General features: G+C 40.8%; 1 protein-coding gene across 5 annotated transcripts in view; it reads right to left on the bottom strand.

The window, feature by feature from the left end:
- The window catches only part of arhgef1b (Rho guanine nucleotide exchange factor (GEF) 1b), a 53,925-nt gene that overhangs the window by 24,799 nt on the left and 13,793 nt on the right, over window positions 1-15,333 (bottom strand). For 4 of the 5 annotated variants that reach the window (XM_058646930.1, XM_058646928.1, XM_058646929.1 and 1 more), the window contains exons 2-4: window positions 8,366-8,421; window positions 3,050-3,133; window positions 2,829-2,939 (exon numbers count right to left, since the gene is read on the bottom strand). In XM_058646930.1, coding sequence (XP_058502913.1) covers window positions 2,829-2,939; window positions 3,050-3,133; window positions 8,366-8,392 — 222 coding nt within the window. In that variant the 5' untranslated portion in view covers window positions 8,393-8,421. The remainder of the gene's footprint in view (window positions 1-2,828; window positions 2,940-3,049; window positions 3,134-8,365; window positions 8,422-15,333) is intronic. The other variant, XM_058646931.1, reaches the window with a different exon arrangement.

The raw sequence follows: 15,333 nt of genomic DNA, 5'->3' as shown, positions 1-15,333 counted from the left end.
CTTTATCTTACCCTCCATCAAACTTCTTACTCCCTGCACCAAAGTCCATTAACAAAACCGTTGATTTGACGTCACATGACATGAGTTATTCACTGCTGCCTTCACCAGTAAGTTCAAATGTGTTCTTTTGGTTTGTTGGGACATAATATGGGCGTGGCACTGTCGGCCGAGGAGCTGGAGGTGGCAGAGCTGAAGATGCTGAGACTTTTGTTGGGCGTGACCAGGACGGACAGGATTAGAAATGAGCTCACTGGAGCGGCAGCTCAGGTTTGATCGGTTCAGGAAATTCAAGGTTAAGACTGTTTGGTCACATGACGAGGAGTGATAGTGATTCTATTGGACAAAGGATGTTGAAGATGGACGCTGTCGGGCAGGAGGAAAAAGAGGAAGATCACAGAGAAAGTTCATGGATGTTTTGAGCAATGAGCGGATGTGTCACAATGTCGGCAGTTTTGAAATCCTTTAAGATAAGATAGGCAGTGAGGATAAGAGTAGAGCGGACTGTAACCTGTGCTCTGCTGGACTATCAAGAAGAGGTGGAGGAAAGTAGCTCCTTCAACAAGTGACAAGTCATCTGATAAAACATCTAAAGAATCAACACCAAGCAAAGCTAAATATTTACTATTCTACTTTTCTATGAAATAATACTAAATATGAAGTATTATTCATTCAAGTCTATCTGTTGCTAGACTTTTGCTCACCTACAGATTACAAACAAGGCTATCTGCTAATGGTGCTTTTCCATTATTACAGTTCAAGCACAACTCGTTCTTTTTGCTTTTTCATTAGGAACAGTACCTGGTAACGACTCTTTTTAATCAACTGATTCTAATGATTCAGTAACACTGAAAACAACTGCTTTACAGGTCACTAGTTTGTGTGTTTGCGTCGCTCATGGCACTTTAGCACAGCCGTGCTATGACGACCCCGTGTCGAGCAGAGCCGAGTAGTGCTACACACAAATGACGGAAAGGTTAATGTTAATTAAAGGTTAATTTAAGGCTCCATAAGTTGTTGAACATTATCTGGATGTAATTACCTGGAAGAAAAACCCTGAAATACTGATCTCTTGTCTTGTATTCATCTTCTCGTGTCAAGCCTAAATGTTTTACAGCAAAAATAAAGGAATAGTCCTGACTCTTTTGGAGGGGACTGTAAATATTTAAACAGCAGTATAGAATCTAATGTTGTATTTTGTTCACAGTCAGAGTGACGTAAATAATATTACTTTCAAAAAAGTCTTTGCTGTAATGTAATATTCTAAAATACTCACTACTCAATATAAGTCATCATACTTGTACTCAGTCAAAACGGTTAGATGAGGCAGCAGTAAACTCTCCTATGAACCTGTGAACGATGGACTTTGGTGCAGGAGAGTGAGCGATTTACAGAGTCAGAAAAGACTGAGTCTAATGTGAGCATTTGTTTCTCCTGGAGTCCCTGCTGACGGCCATGTTCTCAGGGCAAGTGACAGCAGTGCTGACTATGTGTTAGTACCTCATACAACAACATTACAACAACTTCAACTAAACACAGACCATGTGACCAACTTCTAACAAATGTGAGGAAAGAAGAGAAGACGGGAGGGTGAGGGGAGGGTGTTAGGACTATGGCATGTGTAACAGTACCTGGGGTTGGTCACCATGTCTGCATGCAGAACAAAGGGGAAAGGACAGGCATGCTTTACATCAGCAATGTAGTCTCACACACACACACACACGGGGTCAAGTCTTAAAATGTACCATCAGTCATCAGCCTTCCATGTGCTCTATACCAGCTATAGAATAAACCTTGTACTGTCAGAATGATCAGATAATGAAGGTGTATCCGCTTTCTATCTGATTTCTGACTGATTTTCAGTTTCTCCTCTGCACAAGTGTAAATATGACAATGGCAGCAGGGGTTCAACAATGACACTAAAACACAGGTTGCTGTGTTGAGATAATAAAAAAAAATAAATAAAAACCAATACATTGTAGGTGATGAAGGTGACGCAGGTATTTCACAGTTTTGGGATTAATAAAATACAGCAATATCAGTTCATTTGAAGTATTACCGTAAACCTTCTCCTGACCTTTAAGACTCAAGCCACGACTAGGACTGCAAGCGGTTCTGAAAGGGTCCTGGCGCCCCCCTGTGCATGTCGGGGTGTGGAGTGACTTGGCCAACTACAATTATCCTGACAGACATGTCTGTAGGTGGAACCAGTTGCTGGGACTGTTTATTTGTAATGTTGTAGGGGGCGCTGTGGAGGCCTTTTTCCAACATACAGTCCTGTGACCTACAGTACGTCAGACTTGTGCTAAGAGTGTACAAACATCCGTTGGCGATCAAGGCCAATTTTTCTCTTTCTGCAAACAACGGACTTTGCACCTTGACCGTGGTAACACCATTTTGCAATGAGTCATGGTATTCACGTGCTATTATCACCAATTCTGCATTCAAATATGTCAAATATGACAGCCTGGATCTAGTATAGTGGAGTTAAAACTGTTTTGTTTATACTGAACAAATAATTTTTTGGCAATAACTGTCAAAATCTACTATGAACCTTTAATTAAAAGCATTTTCAAGTGACCCAGGTTGAATATTAACAATTTCCGCCATTAGAGTTCATCCTGAAATTGGATAAAATGATATATTGTCACATGCTGAACTCCTGAATGATATATTAATATTCCCAGAAATTAAAGGCATATTTTAAACTGTGAGGACACTGCATTGACTTTCATTCATTTCACCCTAACCTTAACCATAACCACAATTTGCCTCATTAGGGTAACAAATCCAAGAACACACACTTGGATTATAAACGTTGTAATTCTCACCAAGGGGGCGGGGTCAAACTGCAGAAAGACATGTTGCATGAAGACCAGCAGGTGGGTTGGCCGTCCCTTCAGTAGATCTATGTTGTTGAAGAGAGTACACTGGTCATCCACCTGAGACACACACACACACACACACACACGGGAGGAAAAAAAACAATGAATTAAGGAAAATATGAGCAGATTACATGAAGCTATGATGAGTCACTTTCTGATCCACTCACATCATTCAGGTCATTTTCAAAGTCCTCATCTTCAGCCCCAATGATGCTCATGGCTGCGTTAGAGCACTGAGCTCCAAACACACCCTGCCATCGAGGACAGACCAGAGAGGGACGGGGGCAAGAAGGAGGAGGAGGAGGAGGAGGAGGAGGAGGAGGGAGAAAACAAAACAATTAGCAAACACAACAGTATGTGTATTATACTTTGTTCTGGCACGTTATTCATGTCTCCCCTTGACGTCCTGAGCCCCACTGAGCAGAGTCAGACATGAAGACAGGTTCATGTTTGGACTGAGTAAAAATAACAAGGAAAATGTCCCAGCATCAGAGAGAGAAGTCTGACGATGCCTCATATTCATGAACAGGATCCATTCAGTGCACAAAGCTGCCATGACATAAATTGACCACGTTTTTTTTTTTGGTGCCAAGTGTTGCCTTTGAAATCCATGAATGGGTAAAAAAATAAATAATAATAATAATAGGAACGAGTGAGCACTTAAACCCAGCCCCGGCACAAATACACACCCAAAAAACACAAACAACACACAGCCCTTGTATTGAGTCCAATGAAGGCCACAGACCCACAGCCGCCACCATGGCACACACACACACACACACATAAAAACAAACCCCAGCTAGACTGTACAACATTTCCCATTGTCCAGTGTTGTGTGAGTACAGAGGTCAGACAGAGTGAGAAAACACAGTCAGGACATGGACGCAGAGCCAATGCAGTGAGGAGGAAAGAGCGTGTTCATGATCAGGAACTGAGTAATGAATTCTGCTCTGTGAAGTCATTAGTCAGTAAATGGGAGGGTGAAAAAGTTTCATGTAACCTGAGATCCTGGAGCAGTGTCCTCGTAACTGCAGCTTTCCCAGAGAGTCCAGGATTTAAAGACTTTCTCTGCTCAGCGCCTGAAAAATCTGCCTGAGAATTTCTATATAACTGAGTGGATGTTTTCTCTGAACGACCTAATATTATAGCTTCATTCACGTCCCTTTATTATTATTTATTATTTATTATTTAACCACTGGGTCTAGTCACGCATTGACTATAGGTCCAGGTCTATATATAGGTCTGAGAGTCGCTCATGTCCATGTGGCTTCTGAGCAAAACAAAGGTTGCATAAATTAAAAATAAAAAGCCCTGATATAATCAGCTAAAGAGATTAGAGACTATTTTTGTTCTGTTCAAATGCACTTCTTACTTTTAGGTCATAATGGTTTTTGAGGGCTAGTCAAAAATAAGACAATAAAATATAAGATAATGAATCTGTAGTGAAATAAATGTACATTTAAGTTTTCTATGTAGAGCTGCAACAATGAATACATTTTTAATCCAGTACTAAATTAACTGTGGTTTTTCTCAGCCTCTTAAATCTTAAACGTTTCTGTGTCTAACAAAGGAAACATTTTTTCTTATTTATTTAAATGTGTTGGACATTACATGGACCAAACAACTGCCTGATGAATAGATTACAAATAAAGAATCTTATAAATAATCTCAAATTAATAATATTATAATAATAATGTTTCAACATCAAACAGATAAGATGAAGGTCTTTGGATAGAATGATAAAATGAAAATGTTAAATAAAAAAGTGTTTCTCAGTACTTCACATCAGTTTCATGTTCTCACACTTACACTTCGATCAGAATTGATGTTGAATGATTATGAGGACGCAAGAAGATAATGAAGCTGCGATGACACAAAATACCATTTATATGTTGATTAATGCATGTTAATTGTTCTGGTCATTTGTCAGCTTCTTAAATGGGAATGTTTTCTGGCTTCTTTGATCTAGATAACAAAGATACCAGGAATATCTTGGTAAATGTGTCTTGAATGTATAAATTCCGCTGAATCTTGGTTGTCACTGATGAAAGAGAAGCAGTGGCCTGATTCATTTATGATCAAGCAGCTGTCTCATCACTCACAGGTGCAGAGGGAGTTCATGTCTGTGCTGTAATACTGTAAACACACTGCAATTATTCTTATTATTATTATGTGACAGAAACAATAATACGAATGGAATTGTGATTGTGAGTCTAATCTGACAGAGAAAGTGCAAAATTCTACTGCAGTACAATACAATGACTCAGCGACTGTTCATTCTGATGACACGGACACTTTCTCCCCCATAAATATTGAAACTAAAGATAGTGGAGCTCTTCTTCTTCTTCGACGTTTTGCATAGAGTAGAGGGCGATTTAAGAGATGAGCCCGAGCAGGAGAGAAATACATGTAAATATGGATTCAGATCTGTGAATGCATTTGAATTTACAAGCTGCAGATCACTCCTGTGGGGAATGTGTGGATGTGCAGGCCGCACGCTCACACTGACTCTCTGGGTGGTGAGAGTTTACAGGGAAACCACAATTCATTTACAGGCCGAGTACAGTACAGTGTGTATGTGTACAAACAGTGAGTGGCAGGCAGGAATGCTCCGAGGGTAAGGTGAGAGGAACACACACACACACACACACACACACACACAGAGAGAGAGTGTGTTCATTCATGGCCAGTGAATCCAGTGGGCTGTGAGTTGAGAGAGGCCAGTGACAGAGCAACATGCGTAGGAGGGGTTAGCTAAACAGAGAGCTGCAGGGCTGTCAGGGCCATGAATGCACATCTGCATGGAGACACACACACAGTCTGGTTTCCATGACTTCAGAGGACATCCCATTGACTTACATTCATTTCCTGGAGACATACGGCACTTTTCCATTATACAGTTCTGGCACTACTCGGCTCAACTGGACTCAGCTGCTGTAGCGTCCATCAGTGATAGTAGTTAGTGCCTGACGCCCGGTGTCAGCGAGCTGAGACGACCAACGTGACGTCACATTTGACTGCCGGCCACCGGAAGAGTCATGACTGCGACGTCCGACACAAGAATCAAACGCACCTTCGTTTCCGTTACAGCGAGCAAACATGGCTGCTGTCCGCACAGATACACCGTGGTCTGTGGACGACGTGCAGACGTTCCTGTGTTTGGTGGCTGATGATCTTGTGTTAAAACAACGTCGCCACAGTTTGGCTCGGCCATGCTATGACGACGTTGAGGAGGTACCATGAAGTAACAGAAAACCACGTGTCTGAACGAGTCCAGTCCAGTCGAACCAAGTAGTGCTGGACAGAAATGATCAAGCCACTACAACATGACTATACTGTGTATTTGTGTTTCTGGATGTAATGACAACTATTGTCGTTTGCCTCTGTGACAAACACACACACACACACACATAAAGACAGAGAGAGTAGAGTGCATACACATCCAGCGCCGACAATGCACCGACACACACCGACACACACCCTCTCCCTTCCCGTCGCCATACAGCAAGGATACAACCACCTGTGTCTGGCTCCAACAAAAACAGTACAGTACAGTGTGCATGTCAGGTTCAGGTCAGGTCACTCTAACACACACACACACACACACAGAGAGACAGAGAGGAGACAGACACTCTAACCATCAGAACATCTAACCAAAGCTAAACATCTAATGCCGCCACCACAGGAAAATCAAAAGAGAATGATGTTGTAACGTCACCATGACAACCAAAGTAAATGGAGCTACTTCCTGGTGGAAAGATAAAACCCTTTCACTGTTACAGCTTAAGATGTAATGGCAGGTGAACCACAGACCCTGCACTGCGTGGATCATGGATATACTTGTATTAATCATGTGCATCATAGTATTCTGAGCAGTATTACTTTTTATTTGTTATAGCCACTATGACTTCAGTTTAATGTCTATGTAGAGCGGCTGAAATTGTTTGTGTGCATTATGTAATTGTGATATTTCTGACATTTATTGCGACGTATTCTTAAGTCAAGCTTCAGAACTAGAGCTGCAACTAATGATCATTTACAGAAATGATTCATCTGTCGATTATTTTCTCAATGAATACGTTTGGTCCATAAAATGTCAGAAAATGTTGAAAATATTGATCGGTACCAAGAATCAGTTCAATGAGAATATTCTGTGGTTTCTTTGCTCCTCTGACATTAAACTGAAAAAGGAGATTTTGAGGTTTAGGATAAGGCTGCAACAATGAATCGATTATTAAATGAATACTGTAGCAAACTATTTTGAATGTTCTATTTGTAATAACTAAGTTATTATAAGATAAGCATTTTTCACACTAATCTTACATAGTGACCACAGATTAATTACTCAACATAGTTTTTGTAGATGCAGCTATGGCCAAGTGGAAAGGGAACTGGGCTTGTAACCAGAGGGTTGCCAGGTCATAAAAACTAGATAACAAATGTGTAGTGGCGGTGACAGTGGCGGGTTTCTTCTTTCTCCTCAGGTATAAGTGATTTTAGTCATGATACAAAGCAGAACATGCTGGTTAAACCTCGAGGAAAGCTGCTTTTTCTGAAGTCAACCCCTTGTTATTGTTGTGTCTCAGTTGATGTTGGAGTATATATGTATATATCCTCCGAGATAAACAGGAGGGCGGCAGGGGGAAGCCAAGTGTCCTTGCCCATATGGAAGCGGGTAAGGTCAGCTACGCTTTGAATTTAAAAAGCACAGGATTATCAAGGAGCATGAGTGGGAGCCTCCTCTACCCAGGAGAAGCCAAGTGGTGCATTCCAGCATATGGCACAGTTCAGACAACAGATGGAGACGGTCTGTGAGTCTCAGCAGTAACTAGACCTGCTTCCCTTCACCTCAAATAGCCCACGATAGCTCGCTTCAACTATGAGGGGTACTTCCTGGCTGATACAGACGTGTTTGTGGGGGTGGGGGGTTTGGGGTGGGGGGGGGGGGTTGGGGGGGGTGGCAAAACACCATTATATACAGTTTGAACTAAATGTCCAGCAAGTGCAAAGATCAGCTCTGGTGCTCCTGTGAGTGGGCAGCCGGCCCCCACTCTCCCTGCTCCCGTCACATTCCAGGACTAACTAAGTGTCAGGTGGCATCAATCTGATGATAGCCATCGAGCGTATGTGTGTGTGTGTGTGTGGGGATCGAGCACTTAAATGGGAGGGTGGGGAGCTGCTGGTGACATGTGTGAAGCCTGTGTGTCCTATGCAAACTGGCCATTACAAACACATTCCTTTCAATCACTGACCAGACCAAGGCTTATTATACATGTTACTGTTCAAACAAAGCAACAGTAGGATACAGGGTTTTATATTTCCACCAGGTTACACACTCCAGAGTAACAACTGTGTCACATCAGCTCGTCTTCAAAGCCCCACACACATTTTCAAAATGTTAAAATCAATAGTTATTGTCAAAAGCTGAATAGTGAAACCCATCAGGCCATGGAGAGAGATAAGGAGCCAAACTGTGACCTCACCCCGAAGTGGGCATCTTCAGCGTCCATGCCGGAGAGCGCACTAGTCAATGAAGCTCCTGCAATAATAATCATATTAATAATAATAATAATAATAATCATAAAAAGAATATGATGGCAAGAATTTGCTGAGACGTTTGTAGAGTTTGACCACGTTTGACCACGTTTGACCAGGTCCAATGATGCAAGTGCTTCCCCAAGAAAACACAGTTGACACATCAACATGTGATTAAAAAGTTCTTCATTAACAGTAGGTACTGGTGAACATGATGATATGGGGCAGTAATACAGTACACACAAATACAGTATATCATTAGAGCTGAAACAATTCATCGATCAAGATTTACAATTGTTTAAGCTTTGAATATTTTCTTCATTTCTTTGCTCTGATAACAAAGAAATCATTAAAAGTCAATCATTTTGGTTTGTGGACAAAACAAGACATTTGAGAACATCATCATTTCCAGGTTTGACGAACACCGATCAACATTTTTTAAGGTTTTCTGAAATTTTATGGACCAAACGATTCATCGAGACAGTCATCGACAGATGAATCGATTATGAAAATAATCGTTAATTACAGCTCTATATATCGCGGTTGTGATGCAGCTCCGTTGTGACCATAGACCATACATAAAAAATGACGTCCATTTGAACGGAAGTCTATGGGAAAATGAGCGTGTACTTCTCACTTCATTGTCACCATCAGTAAGCAGTTAATTGTCCCAATCACCAGTTTACCATCCTCTTTAATTAAACTTCAGTAGGAAAGTAGAGGATAAAGTATGGTACATATGCGTGAAACTCCCGTGTGAACGACAGCTGGAATAGTCCAACAGGAACCCAGCAGCAGGTTGTAAAATGTCAAAAGGCTTGAAGATGGGAGTTCTGGGCATAATCTGCATTGCAGCCAGATTAAACTACTTTGCTTCCAGTGTGTTTCTTTGACACTAAAGGGCCAAAGATGATACGTCAAAGTGGTCTTCATCAACACTGAAATAAGCTTTAACCTTCATTCCCACAGTCTGGGTCGGGACCCACAGGCAGGTGTAGGAGAGTTTTTTAGTAACTGAACAAATGGCAGATGTACAGTATGTGTGAATGTTTTAAGGTGGTTCTCAAATCTGCTATATGAAGTACCATCTGAGAAAATCTAACACCACTCTCACCGACATTAAAACAGTGGTGAAACAGGTCGAGCAAAGTCAGCAACAGACTTCTGCTCTCATCATCCTCCTCTTCCTCACATATACTTCACACACTGGTATAACAAAATTAGATTAACTTGGAGCACGAAAGAAGGATAATTGCTAATTATCTATAATCTTCTACACACTCTGGTAAATACACAAACAATGTTAGTGTCTGATATCTTGTCCACACAAGAACATGCAAGTCCATGAATTGCAGACTGTGCCCCGCTGTGTGTCTACAACTTCACAAAAACAACACAACACCAGCTGTGCCTGCTGTGTGTATTACATCTGAATGTCTGTTCCCACCTAGAGTAAGCAATCTGACATATAATGACAAAGGTGTTGACTTAGGCTATATTCCAATTGGATGTTTACATTTACCTGAGGAATAAAAATAAGCCATACTTAAATAATGTTGCCATTTGTGTTGCACTCGGTATTATATCTATATTATGAAATGAGACAAGATTAGGTTTTGGATATCGTCATATCATTTTCCGGAATCAAAGGCTGTTGCATTGATAATCATCAAATGTATAATACATGTATAATTAATAGAAATTAAATATATTGACAAAATTCTATTTTGAAAAGTCACTTAATAACATTTTATATTATTATTATTATTGTTATTATTATAATATTCATTTTAATTATTTGACCATATTTATAGTCAATCTAATTGTTTCTAACACACGTAAATATCCTTTGTTTAAGATTAAGAAGCCAAATAAACAAAGCAGGTTTTTATCTGAAATGAAAGGTAATAAGTGTATTTTAAGATCATGTAATACAGATCATAAACAGTAGATACTTTATTCTAGAATGTATTTACAGTGTGTTGTCACTCTCCCTTTTCATCAGTCCAGAGAAACAACTGTGTGCAGCTTCATATCCCCATATCACGTGTATCAGGATAAAGAATAAAAATGTGATATTATTTATAAGACATATTGCCCAGCCTTAGTTGGATTTGATAAAAAAAAAAACACTGAAATATTTTGTAATATTAAAGTATTGTGCCTGCATGTAAATACCAGGCGACAAATGGTGATGAACAATAAAATATAATATAATATATGTTGTGTACCTTTTAGCACAGCAGTCCTGCATTAGGTGTACCTAATAAACTGGCAAGAAAGCGAGTATCTTCCTTCTCCACTAAGTTTAGAGCTCCGTTCATTCACAAGATGCACCAGGCAACAGAATCCATTGTACGAGTGCTCTTCTTACACTCATTCACAACAGTCTGTGTCCTCCTATCCAAAAATAGCCCAGACACTAATGTCTGTGGCTCGTTGTGATTGCACTGCTGTTTATCTGACTCCCTCATCAGGCCGGAGCCTCATTAGCAGCGACCAGGGGGATTCCTGGCAGCTCACAGCTGATCCCCCCCCCCCCCACCATGCTCCCGAGCAAAAAAGAAGAAGAAGAAGACGAAGAAGAAGACAAAGAAGAAGAAGAAGAAGGAGAAGAAGGAGAAGAAGAAGAAGACGAAGAAGGAGAAGAAGAAGAAAGAAAACCTGAGGGAGAAGAAGTGGCACGCAGACAGGAAGTGGGTGTAATTTCCTCAGGAAGCTATCAGAGCCATTTCCTGTATGACCTATCAGATGGAAAAGGAGGGCGTGACACAGAGAAAGTGAGGCAGAGAGAAGGAAAGAATGACAGCGTGAGCAGGAGAAGGTGACAAAAGCAATGCTGTACACGCGCTCCTGTAAGAAAAAACTAAAAGAACCACGAAAGGAAGTTAGAGCACAGCATGAACGAAAGCACCACGATGAAGAAACGAGGATCTAAGTTCATGATGGAGGAGTGTGAACAGTCACAACTTTGCATTTTCATGCCTTACAGATATCTGCTCTCATATGTTTGATTGTGTACTTCCCAGCAAAAATAAACTTGTAGGACCTTTAGGACTGGTAAACTTGACTGTGGCTGCGAGCACTAGCTTCAGCACAATTAGAGAGGGGAAACAAATTAAAAGAGGGGGCAAGGCAGCGACGGTGGAAAGAAAGACAGAAAGTTGGTGATGGAAAAAGAGTCACAGGCTGTAAAAGCAGTACAAGCACATAACAGGCAAGTAAACTGTGTCTAAACACACAACTACACCTGTGACTTTTCAACCCACTTCCAAAACACACACACACACACAAACAAGCAAGCAAGCAGAGATGTTTTCAGCCTTGACTGAACAGTTCTGAAGTGACCCTGAGCTAACACCTCAGTGAAAACAGACCCAGAGGAACCGGCTTCAGGAGTGTGTGAGCATGCATATGTATGCGAGTGTGTACTTGTATGGGTTTCAATCTTACAGGCTTTCTAAACTTGGAGAAAATAACTTTCAGAGTTGTGCTGGAGAACCGTGGAGTTTGTAAGTCATGACTATCAAAAGTCTTAGTAATGTTTTGTTTGTGTGTTTTTTGCAACTCGGAGCGGGAGTGACATCACCCCTCCCCCTTGTTCACCGCCTTTCAGTTGAGAAGTGGAAATGCAAAATGATGCCAGGCTAGCCATTGTTACCAATACCAATGGAAACGACATTGACATTGTATTTAGTGGTAAGATTCTTGGGGTTTAAATTAAAAAACTAAAACAGTTTTTGGTTCCACACAGGCATAGATTCGATTTGAGAGTTTATAGTTCTTTTCCATCTTTTCATACTCTTTTGTTTTGCCATTAAGGACAGGACCCCGTGCTTTTTTGGTACCTGCTCTGGTGACGTTCCAAGCAAACTGAGCCAAAACTAAAATGTGAGGTCAACAGACTGTCGTCACTGAAGAGTCATGAGTGCGACGCCCGACATAAGAATCAAACCTGATGAAGGGGGTGTGGTGGGGCTTACTATGGCGGCCCTTTACACCTGCCATTAGAACACATTTTTTGGGATAGGATAGCAATCAGATAGCATTGTAGCATTTACACCTGGTATTATCCTTAACATGCGTCTCCAGTATCCACATCAAGATCCTATTACTATCACATTACGGTCATCACCCCCTTAAGTCCCCCCCGTGAAAGGAAACTCATTTTAATAGCAGACGTGAAGGGGGCCGATGTTTCAGTGCTTTGTACAATCACACTTCAAAAAACTAAACAAAACTGAACTATCCCTTTAAGATGGTACAAGTATCTGAGATCATTTACAAATGCCAGCTTGATTTGAGATAGAGCCTGTATCACATCAGAGAGATAAGACTTTTGCAGATAATAAAGCCTGCATGATTCAATGTCAGCATGTCAGGTCAATCAGATACTCAGTGGTTCAGTCAAGTCACAGCGGTCAGTCAGTATGAAAACAGAACAGGACGGGGTACAGTGCAAGATTATGACACAACTGAAGCAGAGTTTACTGTCAAAAGGGAAGTGACATCAGCGACAAGTATGATGGTGAGAAACTGGCTCTTCTCTGGTTCTTCTTTTTTTTACCTTCTTTCTGAACTTTTTTTTTGTCTCTCTACATCTTGTGTTTCCTTTTTCGTTCTCTTCCTCTCTCTCCCTTCTTCTTCTTCCTCTTCCTGCAGCTACAGCCTTAAAATAAAGCAGCCTGTTGTACAATCGCACCAAGACAGGCTCTGCATTCATGGCCGGCAGACAAGGGCCAATTATGTAATTTAACGACCATTACGTAGCGGCTAAAATAAGATTATGTCCAACAGCGCCAAGAAAATACAGACGGGTCTTTTCATTGCTTCACAGGAGCCTATCTTACATGTTCCTCTATTCAACAACACACAAATCCTTCTGGATTTCTTGATTTCAAAGGACTTGGTTTGTACTCATCTTCTGACAGTTTAAGTGCAATGACCTATTCCTCTTATTATTTTATTTTGAAAAATAAAAAATTGTTGCACTGACGTTCTCTTGTTATGTCTTCAGTGAAGTAGACGTTGGTCTGTGAACAGCTTCATCTGCTCAAATCCCAGAGCAGCAGTGTGTGTTGATGCCTCGATACCCCTTTCCCATGTCTGACACTGATATCACGTCCTTAAGTAATCTGTACAGTCCTTTTAAAGTACTAACTTTTAACACCACATTTGTGCTGATGCCTTTAAATTAAAAAAGTAATGCTGTAAATGTGCCACAAATATTCTGCTCCTTTGAAGAAGACACACTTTCATACAGTAGGTTTGCAGCTGGTAGGTCGATAGACAGATAGATACATGTCATTTATTGATCCCCAAACTAGGAAAGGATTGAGAACTATAAGCTCTAAGTAATACATAAATGCTTCACTGTGCACAGGCAACATGCTTCAAAGAGAAATCCACCCCCACCCCCCTCCCACCACCATATGACGAGAAGTGTAAACGTCTGCCTTGCAGTCGCAGCATTATGATTTGAAATGGCTGGTTAAATACATCAATCATATTATCAGCTACACTGTTTTGATGAGATAAAAGACAATATCAAACTTACTATATCTTATACCTTTAGTTTAATAATCAAAAGCAGTTTTCAAATTGTTCAGCTTCTTAACTGTGAATATTTACTGGTTTATATGGTCCATATAACAAAAAACTTCAACTCTATGTGTGAGGCTTGAAAAACACTGGCCAACATATTTCAACGTTCCACATAACATGAATAAATCATATGGTTTGTGGACATCATCATTTGCAGGTTGGCAAAATATCTTCTTTCTTTTTAGTCATTTTGTGGACCAAACAACTAATCAATGAATTAATGAATTAATTAATGTTGTGAAAATAATCCTAATAAGCCCAACATGACAAATAAAAATGCAGTCCCTTGTTATTTGTTATATTAATGGTTTTTGGATCACACTGAATTTCACATGCAATGATTTTGATCAGTATTGGACCTAAACAGATACCGAGTATTGATTGGCTCATGCGTAGATTTAAACCACGGTCTTCTACAAAACAAAGTATTGCTCAACTTCCTCCCTTCTTCATCTACAGCCATGCATATTCACAGAGGTGTAACACACCTCTTCAATTTCCCGTCTCCTTTTAGAGCCAAAGTACACTTCACTCTGCTGCTCCACCAAACTGCCAGCCCAACCCCCTCCCCCAAACTCCACCCTCTCTCTGCATGTCCCCATAAAGAGGTCACTGGCTTCATGGAAACATTTGATAGGCCGGGGCCAATCGACTGGCATGGATTGGCAGTTGAGAGTGAACCTCTTACTTGGCCTAATTGCTTCCATGTGTGAGTGTGTATGGAGCAGTATTTGCTAAAGCCAAACACGAAAACCTCCAATGAGCATTTGGGACAATGGCTTCTCTTCATTCATTCATTCACACAAATGTGGTGTGGTGTGTATGAATGTTTCCATGTGCCGTGTTCATTTGCATCTGATGTTAAGACGATATTACATACAAAAAAACAACAACAATGCAAAGGCTTGTGTTAGATAATTCTGGAAGGAATGTAGTCTGCCCAGTATCAAAACTGAGGCGAACATTGCCAAAAATGCCTGTGTACTTGCACACAAGCACACCTCAGTTCATGATGCTAACCTCTGGCCAACGCTGAGCAGTTCACACATGCACCATTTTCTTTCTCTCCTTCTCAACACACACCGTTATTCCTGACTTTTCGCTGTATTTAACACAAATTTAAAGAGATAATTGTGTCAATCTCAGCTGACATAGAGTGATAGGTGGGGTACACAACCTCAAATTCAACTCTCACTCTCACACCTACGGTCAATTTAGAGTGTCCAATTGACCTTATCCTCATATTGTATGTTTTTGGGCTGTGGGAGGAAGCCGGAGAACCTGGAGAAAACCCACGCACACACGAGGAGAA

Source organism: Solea solea, chromosome 13 (genome assembly GCF_958295425.1).
Source record: "Solea solea chromosome 13, fSolSol10.1, whole genome shotgun sequence".
NCBI lineage: Eukaryota > Metazoa > Chordata > Actinopteri > Pleuronectiformes > Soleidae > Solea > Solea solea.
The sequence above is the reverse complement of the archived record's forward strand: the minus strand, read 5'-3'. Positions and strand labels throughout refer to the sequence as shown.